At 45.9% G+C, this 17414-nt stretch overlaps 1 protein-coding gene across 1 annotated transcript in view; it reads right to left on the reverse strand.

The window, feature by feature from the left end:
* nek11 (NIMA-related kinase 11) overlaps positions 1-17414 on the reverse strand; it is a 41826-nt gene that overhangs the window by 15790 nt on the left and 8622 nt on the right. The window contains exons 3-11 of the mRNA XM_070911953.1: positions 15910-16028; positions 15573-15637; positions 14619-14745; positions 10840-10989; positions 10122-10200; positions 8656-8726; positions 5070-5189; positions 3489-3582; positions 2907-3024 (exon numbers count right to left, since the gene is read on the reverse strand). Coding sequence (XP_070768054.1) covers positions 2907-3024; positions 3489-3582; positions 5070-5189; positions 8656-8726; positions 10122-10200; positions 10840-10989; positions 14619-14745; positions 15573-15637; positions 15910-16028 — 943 coding nt within the window. The remainder of the gene's footprint in view (positions 1-2906; positions 3025-3488; positions 3583-5069; positions 5190-8655; positions 8727-10121; positions 10201-10839; positions 10990-14618; positions 14746-15572; positions 15638-15909; positions 16029-17414) is intronic.

Consider the following 17414-nt stretch of genomic DNA (forward strand, 5'->3'; position numbering starts at 1 on the left):
AAAGAGACGAGAGACACTTAAAAACAAGTCAGGTCAAACTCAGACACATTCCTCTTAACCTCTGCAGGTCACATTGATTTTAGACTAAAAACATCTTAATTTACCTCGAATAAAATGTCTTCTCTTGAAACACACTGACAGGAAACATTTTAGATGTCCCGTAGAAACATGTCCTGAGCACTAAACAGTGAACATCTGTAACAACATTTACAGCAGAGCCTGAACCAAAATGGTGAAAGTTATATGACGATATGAACTCATTTAGGCTGCATTTAGACACAGCTGTGCTTTGAGCTAAATGCTGACATGTTCACGATGCTAATATGTTGATGTTTAGCGTGTATAAGTTTACCATCTTAGTTTAGCATGTTAGCATGCACACAGAGTCCAGCTGAGGTTGATGAATGTCATTAGTTCTGCAGGTATTTGGTCATAAACCAAAGAATTGGACACATTAACTAGCCAGGTGCCATCTGTGTGATGGGCAGGTTAGCTGGTCACCTCTAGTCACATTTGATTGGATAAATGTATGTAACCACCCCAATTTGATATAAAAATAGTAAAAAACACATACTGAGCACATAAGAGATAAATTAACAACTAACACACACCAGCCAACAGCTATTAGTATTAGAGAAATACTGTTTAAACAGTACCTCTCTACATGTGACCTCAGACTGACCTGATGACTCTCTGAAAGCTGATTGGCTGAGCTCCAGCACCATGTGACGTCACACTGAGGCTCAGGTGTTCTGCCTGTTTCTGTTGAGGCTGAAAATATTCAGGGGACCACTGAGGCTTTTAAAATCAGACTAAAGGTGAGGTGTTTATGTCTCGGAGGAGTTTCCTGTCTGTCTGTCTGTCTGTCTGTCTGTTCTGGGTCGTGTCGGAGCTCTCAGACCCTTTAATGAGCTTCTGGAGGATGAAAACAGTTTTAGGAGCAGAAAGCTGGAAAGCGTGTGAAGTCAGAGATCTAAAATAAGACTGCAACCGTTTGAAAAAGGTGGCGTCTCCTCTGATGAAAGACTGGCACTAAAATAAAGCTCAATAAAGTCTAAAGTTAGTAAACTAAACGACTCTTTGAGATGAAAGTAGATGAAACATTTTCAAAGATAAAACTAATTAGAAGCTTCTTAAGGAAATTACCAGCAGGTGGTTTCAAGGTTCAGTCCAGATTGATACATGATGAACAGTGAGGACATGTTGAGCAGTGGGAACATGATGAACAGTGAGGACATGTTGAGCAGTGGGGACATGTTGAGCAGTGAGGACATGATGAACAGTGAGGACATGTTGAGCAGTGAGGACATGTTGAGCAGTGGGGACATGTTGAGCAATAGGGACATGATGAACAGTGAGGACATATTGAGCAGTGAGGACATGTTGAATAGTGGGGACATGTTGAGCAATAGGGACATGATGAACAGTGAGGACATGTTGAGCAGTGAGGACATGTTGAATAGTGGGGACATGTTGAGCAATAGGGACATGATGAACAGTGAGGACATGTTGAGCAGTGAGGACATGTTGAGCAGTGTGGACATGTTGAGCAGTAGGGACATGATGAACAGTGAGGACATGTTGAGCAGTGAGGACATGTTGAGCAGTGTGGACATGTTGAGCAGTAGGGACATGATGAACAGTGAGGACATGTTGAGCAGTGAGGACATGTTGAGCAGTGGGGACATGTTGAGCAGTAGGGACATGATGAACAGTGAGGACATGTTGAGCAGTGAGGACATGTTGTCCAGTCCTCACCTCTTCACAGGGCTGTTTTAGAGTCCAGGTTTGTCATGTGTCAACGAGGGTCCTCGCAAGGATAGAAGCACAAGTGTGAGTGTGTTTTGTGTGAGAGAAAAACATGAAATGAACGCGTCTGAAAAGCATTTCTTTCATGATGACTTTAAACTTTAATTTCTCCCCGACCTGAGTCGTTTTCTCTGAGCAGCAGCAGGAGAGACCGTCTCCTCTCGGTTTCATCACGAGTCCCCGAGCAGTTTGATGCAATCAGACGTCTGTAAACTCAGTAATGAGCTGAAGAGCTCGTCTGCGTTTTAAACTCAACCTGTTAGCTGTTTGAGTCACACTGAGGAAACATGGACGCTGACTCGGCCTTCAGTACTGGAGGTGCAGCTGATTTCAGTCCAGTAACAGTTTCATATTTTGTACTTTAAGAGTTTTTATTCGTTTATTTTTGACTCACTTCTGTTCTCCAGAGTTTCGCACAAATTTAACGTCTCACTTGAACTCAACCAACTTCAAAGGATTCATTTAATAATCAGGCCTCTCAGATCTCAGATCAGCACGTCCCAAACCGGGGCCCAGGGATTTCAAGAGGCCTCAGGGAACTCCAGGACTCTCCAGGAGTCTCGAAGGTTCCAGGTGAATCCGAAGGATCATGTGATCTAGATGCTTCAGACCAGCTGCTTTTCATTAGTGTTGCCTTGCTGGCTGCTCGGTTTATTCAATATTATTACAAAGACAGATCATACCTGCTAACTGAGGACAAGTTATCAGAGCTCATTATGAGCTGCTGCCAGGGAGGATTTCATGCAACACTTGGACTCAATCGTCGGGACGGGAGGAAGTCCTGATCTCAAGAATCCTGGACTGGATTGTAAATGTATTGGAGAAACACAACGTACCTGAGTTTAGTTAAGAGTCAACGACTGGTCACCGTAGTGACGCCTACATGTCTGAGTAGATTTAACTGCTTTGAAAGTGTTTATAAAATAATAAGAGGCGGATGGAAATGTACCTAATGAGTATTATTAGTGATAAATCAGCTGGTGATTTAAACTAAACAAAGAAAGACTTGTGAAGCAACATCACTATCATTATGGACGTCATCGGGGATCATGTAGGAAATCTAAACCAAGATGTGATGAAGATGCTCGTTCTCTCACCGTGCAGCTCTGACTCCGACGTCTTGCTGTCATCCTGCTTCTCGATTGGCTGCGACCCTCCTGGTGTCCGGTGGTCCTGGATGCTGATTGGCTGATTGGCTCCGTCCTCTCTGCTCTCCTGTTGTTCGGAGGAAAGGTGCTAATTGACTTATTTTAAGTGAAAGCCAGTGGAGTTCGTCTCACTTCAAACATCCACTGACCCACAGAGAGAACTGACTGAAAATGGAAATATTCAGAGAAGCTTTCTGCTGTTTAGGAGGCAGTTAGCTAATTAACCTGTGGAGGATTAATTAAACATAAATCCATAAAGAGAAGCAGTCCAATTCAATACAACTGTAGTTCGAGCTGAAAGGAAAAATGCCCTTTTCACCCTTCACATCACATATATGGCAAAAAATCCAATCCATATATCAAAATCCAATATGTTTTCTTCCTGTAAAACAAAGTATGACGTGTGCTTAGATAAACGTGAACCAACAATAATATCATGACATCCACCCATCAATCAAGAGCTAACAGTCATTGGTTAGCTAGCTAGCCACAGAAATGCCCTTTAAATTCAGTGAATACATCTTTTCTTACGTTCAGAACATCCAGGCTGACTTTTTCAAAATGGCGGCTCCTCAGTTCCCTCCTGCGGGTGTGGACCTCCTCGTATTTCTCCTCCGCCAGTTTCCTGTAGAGACAGAAACCAAACACACCTCTTTAAAGCAGGATTTCAGACAGACTGAGGTCCAGACTCCCAGCAAGTCTTTTAAATTCCTTTTTATCCATTTTATCAAACTACCCCTGTGACCCCCGAGGATATTGAGGAACAGCGTAGAGAGACCCGGGGAGCCATCTTGTTGTTCTTCCTGGGAATTCTTGCATTTACACCAGCTGTTGAAACGTCTTCTCATTATCTCCACTGAGCCTGCATTGTGATCTCAATGTGCAACCAGTCAGCAGGGCTGGCTGTCAACTAAGCAAGGCAGCGTTACGGCTTCTGCACGTATCTCGTGCTTGTGCTGGGCTAGCTTAGCTTAGCAGGAAGAGGAGTCATGTGACCTTTTCAACTTGTTGGGCAGACTTTTGCTGAGATGTGATCTCAGTGTGAGCCAGACCACCTCCAGACGTGGTCACAATGTGTTCTGCACTAACACCTGGATTTACATGTGTTTCCCTTCATCCGGAGAACGTAACCAGACACAGATCACATTCATTCCAGGTAGAAATGGAGTGTCAAAAACAAATTATAGATTTTATTCAGAGCCTTTTTATTGCTCCCTCATGTCATGTCTTGGTGTTATTCCTCAATGAGCAGCAGTGATCAGACGTCAGGTGTCTTTTAAACTGGTAACTAGTCATTAACATGATGACATGCTGTGTGTCGTGAGCCGTTGAGTAATCTTCTCATGATGATGATGATGAGCGAGGACGAATAAACTCCCTCCTTGATGAGAGGATGCAAGTGATGGAGGCGGGGAGCCAAGTTATCATTTCAGCTCCTCATCAGTATTTCCCAGAATTCCCTGTCTGTGTTTAACTGGTCTAAAATCTGCCTGCCCACCTGTGTGAGTAAACACATGTTCAGGTCGGATGGAAAGTGTCGTCTCCTCCGTCTGTCTGAATCAGCTCTGTGTTCACTGAGGAGTCACATCTGATTCAGACTTTATTACCCAGAGAGCAACGAGAACAAGCGTTTAACAGCCGCTCGCACGATGAAACTCCATTAACACGACGGCTGAGAGGGACAGAAGAAGAAGAGTCTGTCAGTCTGCTTTCACAGACGTCAGAGGTGGAAAGTAACTACGTACATTTACTCAAGTTCTGTACTTAAGTCCAATCAGTATTTCCATTTTATGCGAATTTATACTTCTACATCTCAGAGGCAACATCCTGTCCAGACTTCCTGCCACAACAGACAATAAACAAAATAAAAGAAGGCTTCAGGTTCGTTGCTCTCTGCAGGTGTTTATGTTAATCTGATCACATTTGAAGCAGGAAACTCTCTGGTTCTTCTTCTGAGCTCAGAGTCGGTCAATTCTTATAAATAGAGAACAATACAAACCATGACACACACACACACATACACACTCACATTCCTAGTGGAGACTTGAGCTGATCAGAACAGAGTCTATTAGTGTGTGTGTGTGTGTGTGTGTGTGTGTGTGTGTGTGTTACCTGAGCCTCCTGGCCTTCTCGTCAGCAGCCTGCAGTTTGCGGAGCCTCATTCTCTCTCTGGGCGTCATCTTCTCCACCTCTGACTTCTCCAACAGCGTCTGCAGGTGAACCTTTGTCGGCCTGCAGACGACCACAAACACACCTGTCAATCATCTGAAACAGTCCAATCACATCACTGCATTCTCAGTGGTGGAAAGTACTTAACTTGAGTATTTCAGCTTTCTGCTACTTTATACTTTTTATTAATTACTAGTTACTTTATAAATAATAATTTACATAAAATAAACGTACAATAAGCGTAGAAAATACAAGACTGTTGACGATTAAACAGATCATTTCCAAGCAATTTGGCTTGAAAGCAGTCAGTCAGTAGCATTTCACATCTCACATGGTTTCGTTTACATTGTGTAGTCGTTAAACTAGCTAACTGTATATAAAGCAGTTAAACTAGCTAACTGTATATAAAGCAGTTAAACTAGCGAACTGTATATAAAGCAGTTAAACTAGCTAACTGTATATAAAGCAGTTAAACTAGCTAACTGTATATAAAGCAGTTAAACTAGCTAACTGTATATAAAGCAGTTAAACTAGCTCGCTGTATATAAAGCAGTTAAACTAGCTAACTGTATATAAAGCAGTTAAACTAGCTAACTGTATATAAAGTAGTTAAACTAGCTAACTGTATATGAAGCAGTTAAACTAGCTCCACCACTGCTGATACTTTAAGTACATGAAGCTGATAATACTTCTGTACTTTTAGGTAGGATTTAGGATTTAACTAGGATTATGAAGGCAGGACTTTTACTTGTAATGTAGTATTTTCACATTGATGTATTGGTACTTCCACTTAAGTATAGGATTTGTGTACTTCCTCCTCTGCTAAACTCTGCCAACACAGAGGAACTGTCTGACCTCTGTGTTGTTAAAAACCGACCTGTCTGTCTGTGTGTGTGTGTGTGTGAGTGTGTGTGTGTGTGTGTGTGTGTGTGTGTGTGTGTGTGTGTGTGCGTGTGCACACATTAGTGAGGATGGATTATCTGACAGCGAGCAGTGTGTGTCCTCTGTCAACACACACACACACACACACACAGCTGGTTAACACCTCAGTACAGCTCGCCACTCGCTGCTCTAATTATAGCAGCTACTCACTGAAGAGTGTGTGTGTTAAGAAATAATAGTGTGTGTGTGTGTGTGTGTGTGTGTTTGAGAGGGCTGAGCCAAAGAAGCATAACAAAGAGGAGGAAGAAAGGATGATGAAGAAGAAGAACACACACTTAATTACTGAGGGGAAGAGAGAAGAAGAGGAAGAAAAGGCAGAAAGATAAAGAAAAAAGAAAAAGCAAGGCTGAAGAAGAGAAAGACGAGATAAAAGAGGAGGAGGCTGAGGAAGAGGAGAAAGAGTAGCAAAACAGAAGGCGATGAAGAAAAGGAGAGGAAGAACAGGAAAAAACAAAGAGGAACAACACGACGAAGAAGAGGACAGGGAGGTAAAAGAGTTACACCAAGAAGATGATGAGGAGGGAGAATAAGAAAAGGGCAGGAAGAGAAGGCTGACGAAGAAGAGAAGGGAGGAAAATGAGTACAGCAGGAGGTGATGAAGGAGGGGGAAGAAAATGAGAGAAAAGAGGAGGAAGAGGGAAAATGATGGGGAGGAAGACTAACAAGATGTGATGGGCAGGAGGGTGAAAAAGAGGAAGCAGAGCAGCAAACGGGGAGGATGAAGAAATGTAAAGTGGATTAGAGGATGAGAAAGAGGAGGAGGAGGAGGAGGAGAAGGAGGAGGAAGATGAAAATGAGATGAACAAAGACCAGTTGGAGATGTTGGGGGAGGAGGAAGAAAAGAGGGAGGATGAAGATTAAGAGATAAAAAATAATAGCAGCAAGAGGAGAGAAAAGAGAGAGATGAAGAAGGAGGAGGAGGAGGAGGAGGAAGAGGAGGAGGGGACGGAGAAGGAGGAAGAGGAGGAGGTGGAGGGGGAGGAGGATGAGGAGGAGGGGGAGGAGAAGGAGGAAGAGGAAGAGGAGGAGGGGTATGAAGAGGAAGAGGAGGAGAAGGAAGAGGAGGAGGAGGGGGAGGAGAAGGAGGGGGAGGAGGAAGAGGAGGAGGGGAGGAGGAGGAGGGGGGGAGAAGGAGGAGGAGGAGGAAGAGGAGAAGGGGGAGGAGAAGGAGGAGGAGGAGGAAGAGGAGGAGGGGGAGGAGGGGGAGAGGAAGAGGAGGAGGGGGATGAAGAGGAGGAGGAAGAGGAGGAGGATGAGGAGGAAGAGGAGGAGGAGGGGGAAGAGGAGGAGGAGGAGAAGAAGGAGGAGAAGGAGGAGGAGGAGTGGGAGGGGAGGAGGAGAGAGAGAGAGAGAGAGAGGAGGAAGAGGAGAAGGAGGGGGAGGAAGAGGAGGAGGAGGAGGAGGAGGAGGAGGAGAGGAGAAGGAGGAGGAGAGGAGAAGGAGAAGGAAGAGGAGGAAGAGGAGGAGGGGAGGAGAAGGAGGAGAAGGAGGAGGGGGGGGGGGAGGAGGAGAGGAGGAGGGGGAGGAGAAGGAGGAGAAGGAGAAGGAAGAGGAGGGGGAGGACGAAGAGGAGGAGGGGAGGAGAAAGAGGAGGAGGAGGAGGAGGAGGAGGAGGAGGAGGAGAAGGAGGAGGAGGAGGAGGAAGAGGAGGGGGAGGAGGAGGAGGAGGAGGAGGAGGTGGAGGGGGAGGAGGATGAGGAGGAGGGGGAGGAGAAGGAGGAAGAGGAAGAGGAGGAGGGGTATGAAGAGGAAGAGGAGGAGAAGGAAGAGGAGGAGGAGGGGGAGGAGAAGGAGGGGGAGGAGGAAGAGGAGGAGGGGAGGAGGAGGAGGGGGGGAGAAGGAGGAGGAGGAGGAAGAGGAGAAGGGGGAGGAGAAGGAGGAGGAGGAGGAAGAGGAGGAGGGGGAGGAGGGGGAGAGGAAGAGGAGGAGGGGGATGAAGAGGAGGAGGAAGAGGAGGAGGATGAGGAGGAAGAGGAGGAGGAGGGGGAAGAGGAGGAGGAGGAGAAGAAGGAGGAGAAGGAGGAGGAGGAGTGGGAGGGGAGGAGGAGAGAGAGAGAGAGAGAGAGGAGGAAGAGGAGAAGGAGGGGGAGGAAGAGGAGGAGGAGGAGGAGGAGGAGGAGGAGAGGAGAAGGAGGAGGAGAGGAGAAGGAGGAGAAGGAGAAGGAAGAGGAGGGGGAGGAGGAAGAGGAGGAGGGGAGGAGAAGGAGGAGAAGGAGGAGGGGGGGGGGGAGGAGGAGAGGAGGAGGGGGAGGAGAAGGAGGAGAAGGAGAAGGAAGAGGAGGGGGAGGACGAAGAGGAGGAGGGGAGGAGAAAGAGGAGGAGGAGGAGGAGGAGGAGAAGGAGGAGGAGGAGGAGGAAGAGGAGGGGGAGGAGGAGGAGGAGGAGGAGGAGAAGGAGGAGGAGGAGGAGGAAGAGGGGGAGGAGGAGGAGGAGGAGGAGGAGGAGGAGGAGAGGATGAGGAGGAGGAGGAAGAGGGGGAGGAGGAGGAGGAGGAGAGGAGGAGGAGGAGGAGGAAGAGGGGGAGGAGGAGGAGGAGGAGGGGGAGGAGGAGGAGGAGGAGGGGGAGGAGGAGGAGGAGGAGTCCTACATGTTCTTGGCGATGAGTTCAGCGTCTTTCTTTCCGTCTGACGACACAAAGACAAACCTGTCCTTCATTTCCTGTGAAGACAGAGAGAGTTTTCGACTCATCGACTGAACTGTTTGATTTATATATAATACTTGATATTAATAATAAATAGCAATATAATAATTTATATATATTAATGTATATATTCTATAAACTCGTCATGTGTTTAAACAGCTTTAAGAAGAAAGTAAAGCTCAGATAAAGGAAGTGAAGTGAAAGAACAATATTCCCTCTGAGATGTTTCCAAATAAACCAGAACTACGATGATAAAACATAAACATTCAATTATGAAATCACTTTTGTGATCAGTGAAATTTAAAAAACATCTGATAACCGACCAATCGTCTTCCTCCTGCTCTAACGGAGGACCGGTCTGGTTTCTACGAGGTCCTCAGCTGAAACCCCTCAGCGATGCCACGTCCCATAGTGTCGCGGTGCAGCAATGAATCCCATCAGCATAACCATATTTCAGTGGAAACCATGGCAACCGAGTCCATAAATGTGTTATTGCTCTTTAGGTGCCCTGTATATCCACACAGGAGGAGCATCCAGCCTGCAGCGCTGATTTATGACAAACTGTATGACAATAATATCCTGCTCACACACACTCACACACACACACACACTCACACACACTCACACACACACACACACACACACACACACACACACAGCGTCCTCACCTTGTCTGTTACTACGAGTGTGAGAATGAGAGAAAATGCATGAATGTGAGTAATTTCACACCACGATTTAATGGGAAATAGGCTTCGTGTGTGTGTGTGTGTGTGTGTGTGTGTGTGTGTGTGTGTGTGTGTGTGTGTGTGTGCGCGAGTACATTTATCCATGTAGTAAAAGTACATCCAAATACACAGATACACACACTGCCACAACTATATGGAACGCGAAATGGTTCCTATATCACCTGCTTATAGCGCCACCAGGTGTTTATTAAACTTAATTTAACCACGCGTCACATGAACGCCTGGTCACATGATCATGACGTGACCGCCCTCAGCTCCAGACTAAACCAGCTTGTCGGTGTACGAAAACAAGCCGCCATTACTGCATCTCCTGCATCAACGCACTGGTTTTCAGCCTTTTAGATGAGGTTCTCCTGTGGAACCTTTGATGCTGCTTAAATCAAACCTAAAAGCCTAAAACCTGAGAACCGGAAGCAGATGTTTCTCCAAATTCAGCTCAGCTGTTAAACAGCTGGACTGAAGTTAAACTCACTCAGTGCTGGGCTCTGGTCTCTGGTCTCTGATTGGTGATCACTGTTCAATGACATGAAACAACACAGAAACAGCTCTTGAAGTTCTGATCCTCTTCATGCAGCGAGTCCTCCAAACTAAATGTCTGTCCACGTCAAAGCTCGTCTCAAACACAGAACACACGTATGAGTTAAGTGTCTGTTTAAAGTGTCCGACCTTCATGTTTTCCTCCATGAACGTGGTCTTGAGAAGTTCTGCAGCTGACGGTCTGGATGCTGGTTGTTTCTGCAGCATCCTGGTTCAAAGAGAGACCAAACACAACAGATCAGATGTTCAGATCGATCAGTCTCATGTCTGTGTGCTCAGTGCAGAGCTGGAGTCAGGATGCAGTTAGCCTAGCTTAGCATAGAGACTGGAAGCTCTGTTTAAAGTCAAATAGAACAGCTGGTTAACATGTTTTCTCTCCTTTGTTTGATCTGGACACAAACAGAAATGTAAAAAACTGTTTTCGAGGGAGTCACATGCTGGAACTATTTCTTGTTGAACAACAGTATATCCATCCGCCCAGTGCTTCTGTGCAGTGTCTCCAGCTGGCTGCCAACCCCAAAGACTCAAGGTGTAACTGCCCCTAAAACTACAAACTCTTGTTTTGACATTACTGGACTTCACAGGCCTGTTCCCTGCAGCAGATCTCGCATTGATTGCAAATGTTAGTTCTGTTAAGAACCGTTCAGAAAAAGTGAGACGCGTTACAGGGTCAAGAACTTCATATCCTCACAGACGTGACTGAAGTCCAAACGTCCAGAGGGAGGACATTTGGACTCTTCAAAGTCTTAGCTTCCTCTCAGGAGAGCTTTATTATGGTCTGTGTTGAGCTCAGTGTTTTCGTGCTTGTGAGTCGACTAAAACGAACCCTCCGTGAGTTCGCCCTCACCTCTGCATGACAGAGTTCAGATCCTGAGAGTATCCGGCCGGCAGCGTCGGGGTTTCTCCCTCCACGATCTTCATCACCACAGACAGGAAGTTTGGACCCTGGAAGGCGTGAGTCAGGGAGCACATCTCATAGAGGAGGCAGCCCAGAGCCCTGCAGCACAACACGCACCGGGAAGACCAGGAAGACCAGGAAGACCAGGAACAACAGGAAGACCAGGAAGACCAGGAACAACAGGAAGACCAGGAAGACCAGGAAGACCAGGAACAACAGGAACAACAGGAAGACCAGGAGCTTTAAAGAAACGCTCCGCGCACCAATCACACATCTCAACACACAAATGACAAATGCAAGGTACTTGTACTTTACTCGAGTCTTTGTACTCCACTACCTCTCACCAAATACTGCACTTTTTACTTCACTGCATTTATCTGACAGCCTTAGTTACTTTATAAATTAAGATGTTTATACACAAAACATAAGAGAAGAGTTTATAAAACACGTTTTGTTATAAATGAAACCAACAGTTTAAACAAGTTTAAACAATTAGTCTATTAATCAGTCGATTAATCGACTATTTTGATAATCAAAGTCATTCCAGCTGCTCAGTTGCAGATGTGCTGCTTTCCCTCTGAATGCTGTTAATAACTGTAATGTCTTGTTAATAATGTGGAGCTTTGACCAAACGATCGATCCATTAATGGAGAAAATAATCAGCTGATTCATAGTTCAGAATGAGCTCCAGCAGTTTCTAAATGAATGAACGAGTAAATCCACATTAAACACCAGTCGGCAGTAAGAAGGCAGCAGCCGGCTGATCTGAGGTCTGATTAACATGCAGTGAAGCCTCTCAGCCTCAGTCTGCCTTCACACTCTGATCGCAGAGTAAAAACTCGTTGCTCCGTTATCAGATGAAGATTAAAGATGGCAGGTGATGGAGGAGGGTGTTTCAGGCCTTTCACAACATTTCTGATCAAAAACAAAACTGAAAACTGAAACTGGAGTTCTGTTCATGTGACTTCAGCAGTGCTGTGGTGACGCTGACGTTCATTTACTGGATATGTAACAAATGATGATAAATCATGATACAATTCATTCATTATTCATCATTTAAACTCTGTGGACGCTATAAAATCATCACCTGACTTCCTGCTTTGTTGAGTCATAACTCCCGCGGCCACTAGAGGGCGCTGCCTCTTCAACACAAGCTGTTTCTGGTCATTTGCTGCCTTCATCGCACACACTTCTGATCTGTCGTGGATGTAGCTGGTAGCTAGCTGGTTTATGCAGGAAGAAGATTCTTAAGCCCGCCCACAAGTCTCTGATTGGATGATTGTTTGGCCATCAGTGAGTGTAACACCTGTTTGAATCACTGACGGCAGGTCTGGACCGAGGTAACAGATGTTTCTGAGATGAAGGTGTTTTCCTCCTCTCGTTGTGTCTTCACTCTGTTTGTTCACTTAATTAATGACCTGCTTCACTTCTCTCTAATTACCTCCGTCTGTTTATTAGCTCACTAACAACCAGCAGAACATCCATCACCTCAGTAACAGTTAGTGAATCTGCTCTTTACTAATTATCTACATGATCACACACCAGATCTATCATTCAGTAATTACTAATTAACTGCATCTTTCTGTTACATTATTAATACTTTAACAGGCATCTGTCAGTTTATTAGTAATTACTGATCTACACTAACCATCTACAAATCATGCCGAACTAACAGAGTCGGGAACAAACCGAAGCCTCATTTGGAAAAACAAAAGAATATATAAATGTTGAGTGCTGCTAGCGCCCCCCAGAGGCTGCAGTGTTCATCGCAGCCACAATGTGAAAGTGCTGCACAGAACAAACAACCAAGTGACAATATGAACGTTTGTTCTGCGGCTGCTGCTGGAGGAGGGACGCAAACAAACTACTTTCAATCTGCTGTCGTGTGTTTTAGACTTGGGATGAAAATGATGTGTTTGTGGAAGCTGTCGCTCATCACGATGAACCGTTAAAGATTTATCTCCGTGCGGCTCGACAGAGGTGAGCAGCTAGTTAGCGGTCTCGCCTGCAGACTGACGTTAGGTACGTGTCTCGTTCAACGAGCTGCAGGACAAGACGAGTGTTCACGTCTGTAACTTCGATAAGAAGGAGACGTTAGCATGAAGCTAATGTGGGTTGTTGGTTGCTGATTGGCTCAGTGTGACCCTCTGTTCCGCCTGTGACACAACGCTGATGTCACTGCTTTATGCAAGCTTTGATTGGCTAACGCCTCCATCTACGTCTCACAACTACCTCATGAGGTGATGTCAGACGCTAAGTTTACAGACTGCTCTGCTGCCACAAGGTGGACAAACAAAGAAATCATTTTTCAAAAGTTTTACTTCTTTATGAAACTAAGTAATAACACAGAACATCATTCCACCCTTTTTAGGAAGTTTTAATCATTATTATTATTATTATCAGTTATTAAACCTGCAAAAGAAAAAAGTGTCTTATTTTGAAACCACTGCTACCCTCAGGCCCCGCCCCCTTGCTCTGCTATTGGCTCCCTACATGACGAACAGTATTACATGTTGAGGGAGTCAAAGATAACTGACATGTGACAGTCAAACTTCAGCTGCTGATCATGTTGACGACCTCCTCGTGAAACTCAGCTGAAGAAAATGAAGAAACCTTCATCACTTTCTATCACTGCTGCTAATTACCTCCTCCTCATCATCCTCCTCCTCTCTGATCTGTTTGTCACTAATTACAACAACTGACCTCCGACTGCTGTCAGCACTGTGTGTGTGTGGGCTAACGAAGGTGGACTCTTCTCTCGTTAAGAAACCTGATTGAAATGACCTTTGACCTCTCGGCTCTGTTTGACTGGATTCTGTGCTGGGAGCGTTTTTTCTGTCAGTTTGTCTGTTTCTCCCACGGACCAGACAAACGGTGTTTGATTGTTTGATTGGTCAATAAAACACTGAACCTCATAAATCAATCAGACAGACGTTCAGGAGATTTTCTCAGCAACAAAACGTTTCAGAGATGATGAAACGTCGGTGGTAAACATCAGGACAGAGCAGGATGTTTCCATTAATGCTTCAGTAACACATCACAAATGACCGAGCAACACTTTATTAGAAGGTTAATAAATCTTTGTATGAATAAAATACAAAAGGTGACAGTCCAGGACAGACTGATGACGCTAACCCTGCGTTTACCTGAACACACCTGAGGACCACTTGTCATCTCCAAATGTGTCAGATCAGATCTGATCACATGACATCTGCAGAGGAAGAAGTATTCAGATCCTTTACTTCACAAACAGTACTAATACCTCACTGTGAAGTTAAAGTCCTGCATTCAAAACCTTCCTGCAGTTCGAGGTGTTTTGAACGATCAGACGTTCTGAGTGTAAATGTGGTCAAAGAGTCTCAGATCTGAGATCAGCTGACGGAGAGAAACCGTAACTCTGAGCATCATTTTGACTTCAGTCAGGTTTGTCTCGTCCTCTCGACTGATCGGACTCGTCTCGTCCTCTCTGTAATAAATGACCGACATCACGGACTGGACTCAGAGTCCACAGTCAGCTGGTTTTTGTTTTCCTTCCTGCAGCAACAAAAGCTGAATGAATTCCTGCTCCTCACCTGCTGGAGTCCATTCATCCTCCCCATGATGCACCTGGACAGCCTCCAGCTCCAAGCCAATCACATCAGAGGAAACAAAGCTGTACTGGTTCTACAAAACCGTGTTTCTCACAGCAGAAAGTATCGAGCACATTTGCTGACAAAAAGAAAGTTTACCAGACGTCAGACTTGGAGTCGTATCCCTGGTGGTTCAGCACTTCTGGGCTCATGTAGTACGGCGTCCCTGTGAAGGTGCTGGCCAGGTCACATGATCCCATCAGCAGGCACGAAACACCGAAATCACCTGGAAACAGACGACCAACGAACAACTGAGGAAAGGTGACGGAAATCAGCTACTTCTACGGCACCACATCTCCGAGGGAAATACCGCACATTACGACGTGTTGTCATCGTTAATATAAAACTTTATTGATCTCCAGGCAGCATCATTTGTAATGTACTTTTTAAATGCAGGACTTCTGAACTCAGTATTAGAGATTTAATAAATAACGCTCAGGCTTCTTTTACTGCTCACATGTGAGACTAAAACTCTGCTGGTCTGCAGAGCTCCGGCCGCCTGCTGAGTTTAAAGCCCCCACGCTTCATCCGTCCATCACAGCGCGGAGCGAGAACAAGAAGAAGACGTCACGGGAACATGAAGGACAACATGAACGGGTCTCGTTAAAACAAGGAACGCTTCTTGTTATAAAGAGAAACGCAGAGAATGCTTTTGTCATGCTGTCGTACTTTATAAAGCTGAGAGTAAATATCCAACACACTGAGACACAAACACACTCATTTACTCAGTCAGTTGAAACTTTGTGTGTTTGCAGCTGGTGATCTGCAGAGTTTGGTTAAAGTCCAAACTGCTGACAGCAGCAACAATGTGCTGAGTCCACATTCCAAATTGAACTGAGAGTGAATCCACTTTCTGTTTCGGGTTAAATATGGACTCATTATCAACTGGAGCCACGTTTCTATTTATGAGAGGGAGTCTTTGAAAGCAGCACGAGGGAATCAGTAACAAACACACACACACACACACACACACACACATAAACACACATGTATGTTCAAACAAACATGGAGAAAGTCCCATGAGCCTTTGCAGCAGCAGAGGAGGAAACTCACCGATTTTAACGAGGTTTCGTTTCAGGAAGACGTTCTTGGCCTTCAGATCTCGGTGGAGGATTCTCCTGCAGGAAGCAGCACAGCAGTCAAAGAAACGGGACAAAAACGCAGCTAACTGATTTATTTGTCTGGCTGTTTATTGATTGATCCACTTAATTATTGTTTGATTGATCGTGTGGAGCTGAAACTGTCTGACTGGTGCAGTTCATTACATGTATTGACTGTCTGACCTGTGAGGAGCTAATGAGGCTAATTAACCAGAAACTGTAAAATGTGCAGAAAGAAAAGACTTGAGGAAGAAGGGGGGGGGGGTGTTGCCCTGGCGACCGTATCCCACCTGTCATGCATGTAGTGAAGGCCGAGCAGCAGCTGGATGAGCCAGTCCATGACCTGGAGTTCAGGGAGGCTCCGCCCGGCTCGTCTCACCTCCTCCAGCTTACAGTCCAGATCCCGATCCTGAGGTGGGGGGGGGGGGGGTTCTGGAGTCAGACTGCTGGTATTTATTACACATGACTGTTCGTAGACGGTTATTACTAATAACAGTGTCTGACAGTCAAGACAGTAAAAGCCATTAAAGGAACTGACACATGTCACTTCTTGGGGTCTCGACATTTCAAATCAAACGTGTTGATCCGGCTCAGTAAACCACGTGAAGGTCTGTCCAGTGGTCGCTGAGTGTTTTCTGTAAAAGCACTTTTAAAGTCATTTAAAATCTGTCTCTGAGAACCAGGCACCACTGAATCTGAACCAGGATTTCTTCATTCGGTTTTCTAATAGGCTGCAGTGAAACCCCTGAGTCCCCCACAGCTCTGCGGGGGATTGTGGGTAATGGTCTGACTAGAAACAATAGCTCTGAGGGTTCCTGAGTGCACAGGCTCTTTGATTGGACAGCCTCTGAGTTGGTGCGTAGACTGTTTTAATCCAAGACTCCGTATGAAAACGAGTCTTTGGTGGCAGATGAGTCATCAGAGCTGCTGCAGCGTCCAGTCTGTGTTCATGGTCGTACTGGTGAACAAACAGAGAGGGAATTAAACCTTCAGAGGAGGGGGAGGAGAGCCCGATAACGAGGGGGGGATCACCACCGAGTGACGTGGTCGAGGAGAATACACCATGAGCGGGGGGAGGAGAGGAGTGTGAGGGAGATGAAGGCAGAGAGATTCATTAGTGGAGAGACGGTTGAGTTTGAAGACCTGCTGTTATCCAGAGGGGGGAGGGAGAGATTCAGAGATTCACTTTCATACTCGGAGATGATGGATGTTTGGAAAAATGAGGCGAAAAGAGGAGCTCTCTGATCACTGCTGTGAACCTGCAGCTCCACGAGCTGTTTAGCCTCTTTTAGGAACTCGTTTTGGTTTTGCGGCACATTTCCTGTCTCAGTGTTTCACTGCTGTGATATGAACGAAAGGTCACTGATTAAAACAAACAGGACTCGACGTGACACTGTCTCCACATGTGCTCTGCATGTAAGCGGTGCTGCCCCAACTGAAGGGGGTCCAGTATGTCGGGGTTTTGTTCACCAGTGAGCGAAAACTGGAGCGTGGCGTGGATCGATGCAGCGTCAGCAGTAATGAGGGCGTCGCACCGGACCGTTGTGGTGAAGAGGGAGCTGAAAGGCCAAAATGAGCCTCCTCCGTCGGGAGTCTGGGCTCAGCCTTCGAGAGACGAGGAGGAGCTCAGAGTAGAGCCGCTGCTCCTTCACGTCAGTGTCGTGGGTGTTTTGACTTGGACTCTCGGTCTGCAGGTGGTCTTGTGTCAGTCTCTGGTCTCGAGTTTCAAATGCAGGTAAAGCTGATTTTCCATAGTGTGTCTCTGCCATGCAACAACCAAGCATCCTCACTGTAG

The sequence above is a fragment of the Enoplosus armatus genome, chromosome 9, assembly GCF_043641665.1.
Source record: "Enoplosus armatus isolate fEnoArm2 chromosome 9, fEnoArm2.hap1, whole genome shotgun sequence".
NCBI lineage: Eukaryota > Metazoa > Chordata > Actinopteri > Centrarchiformes > Enoplosidae > Enoplosus > Enoplosus armatus.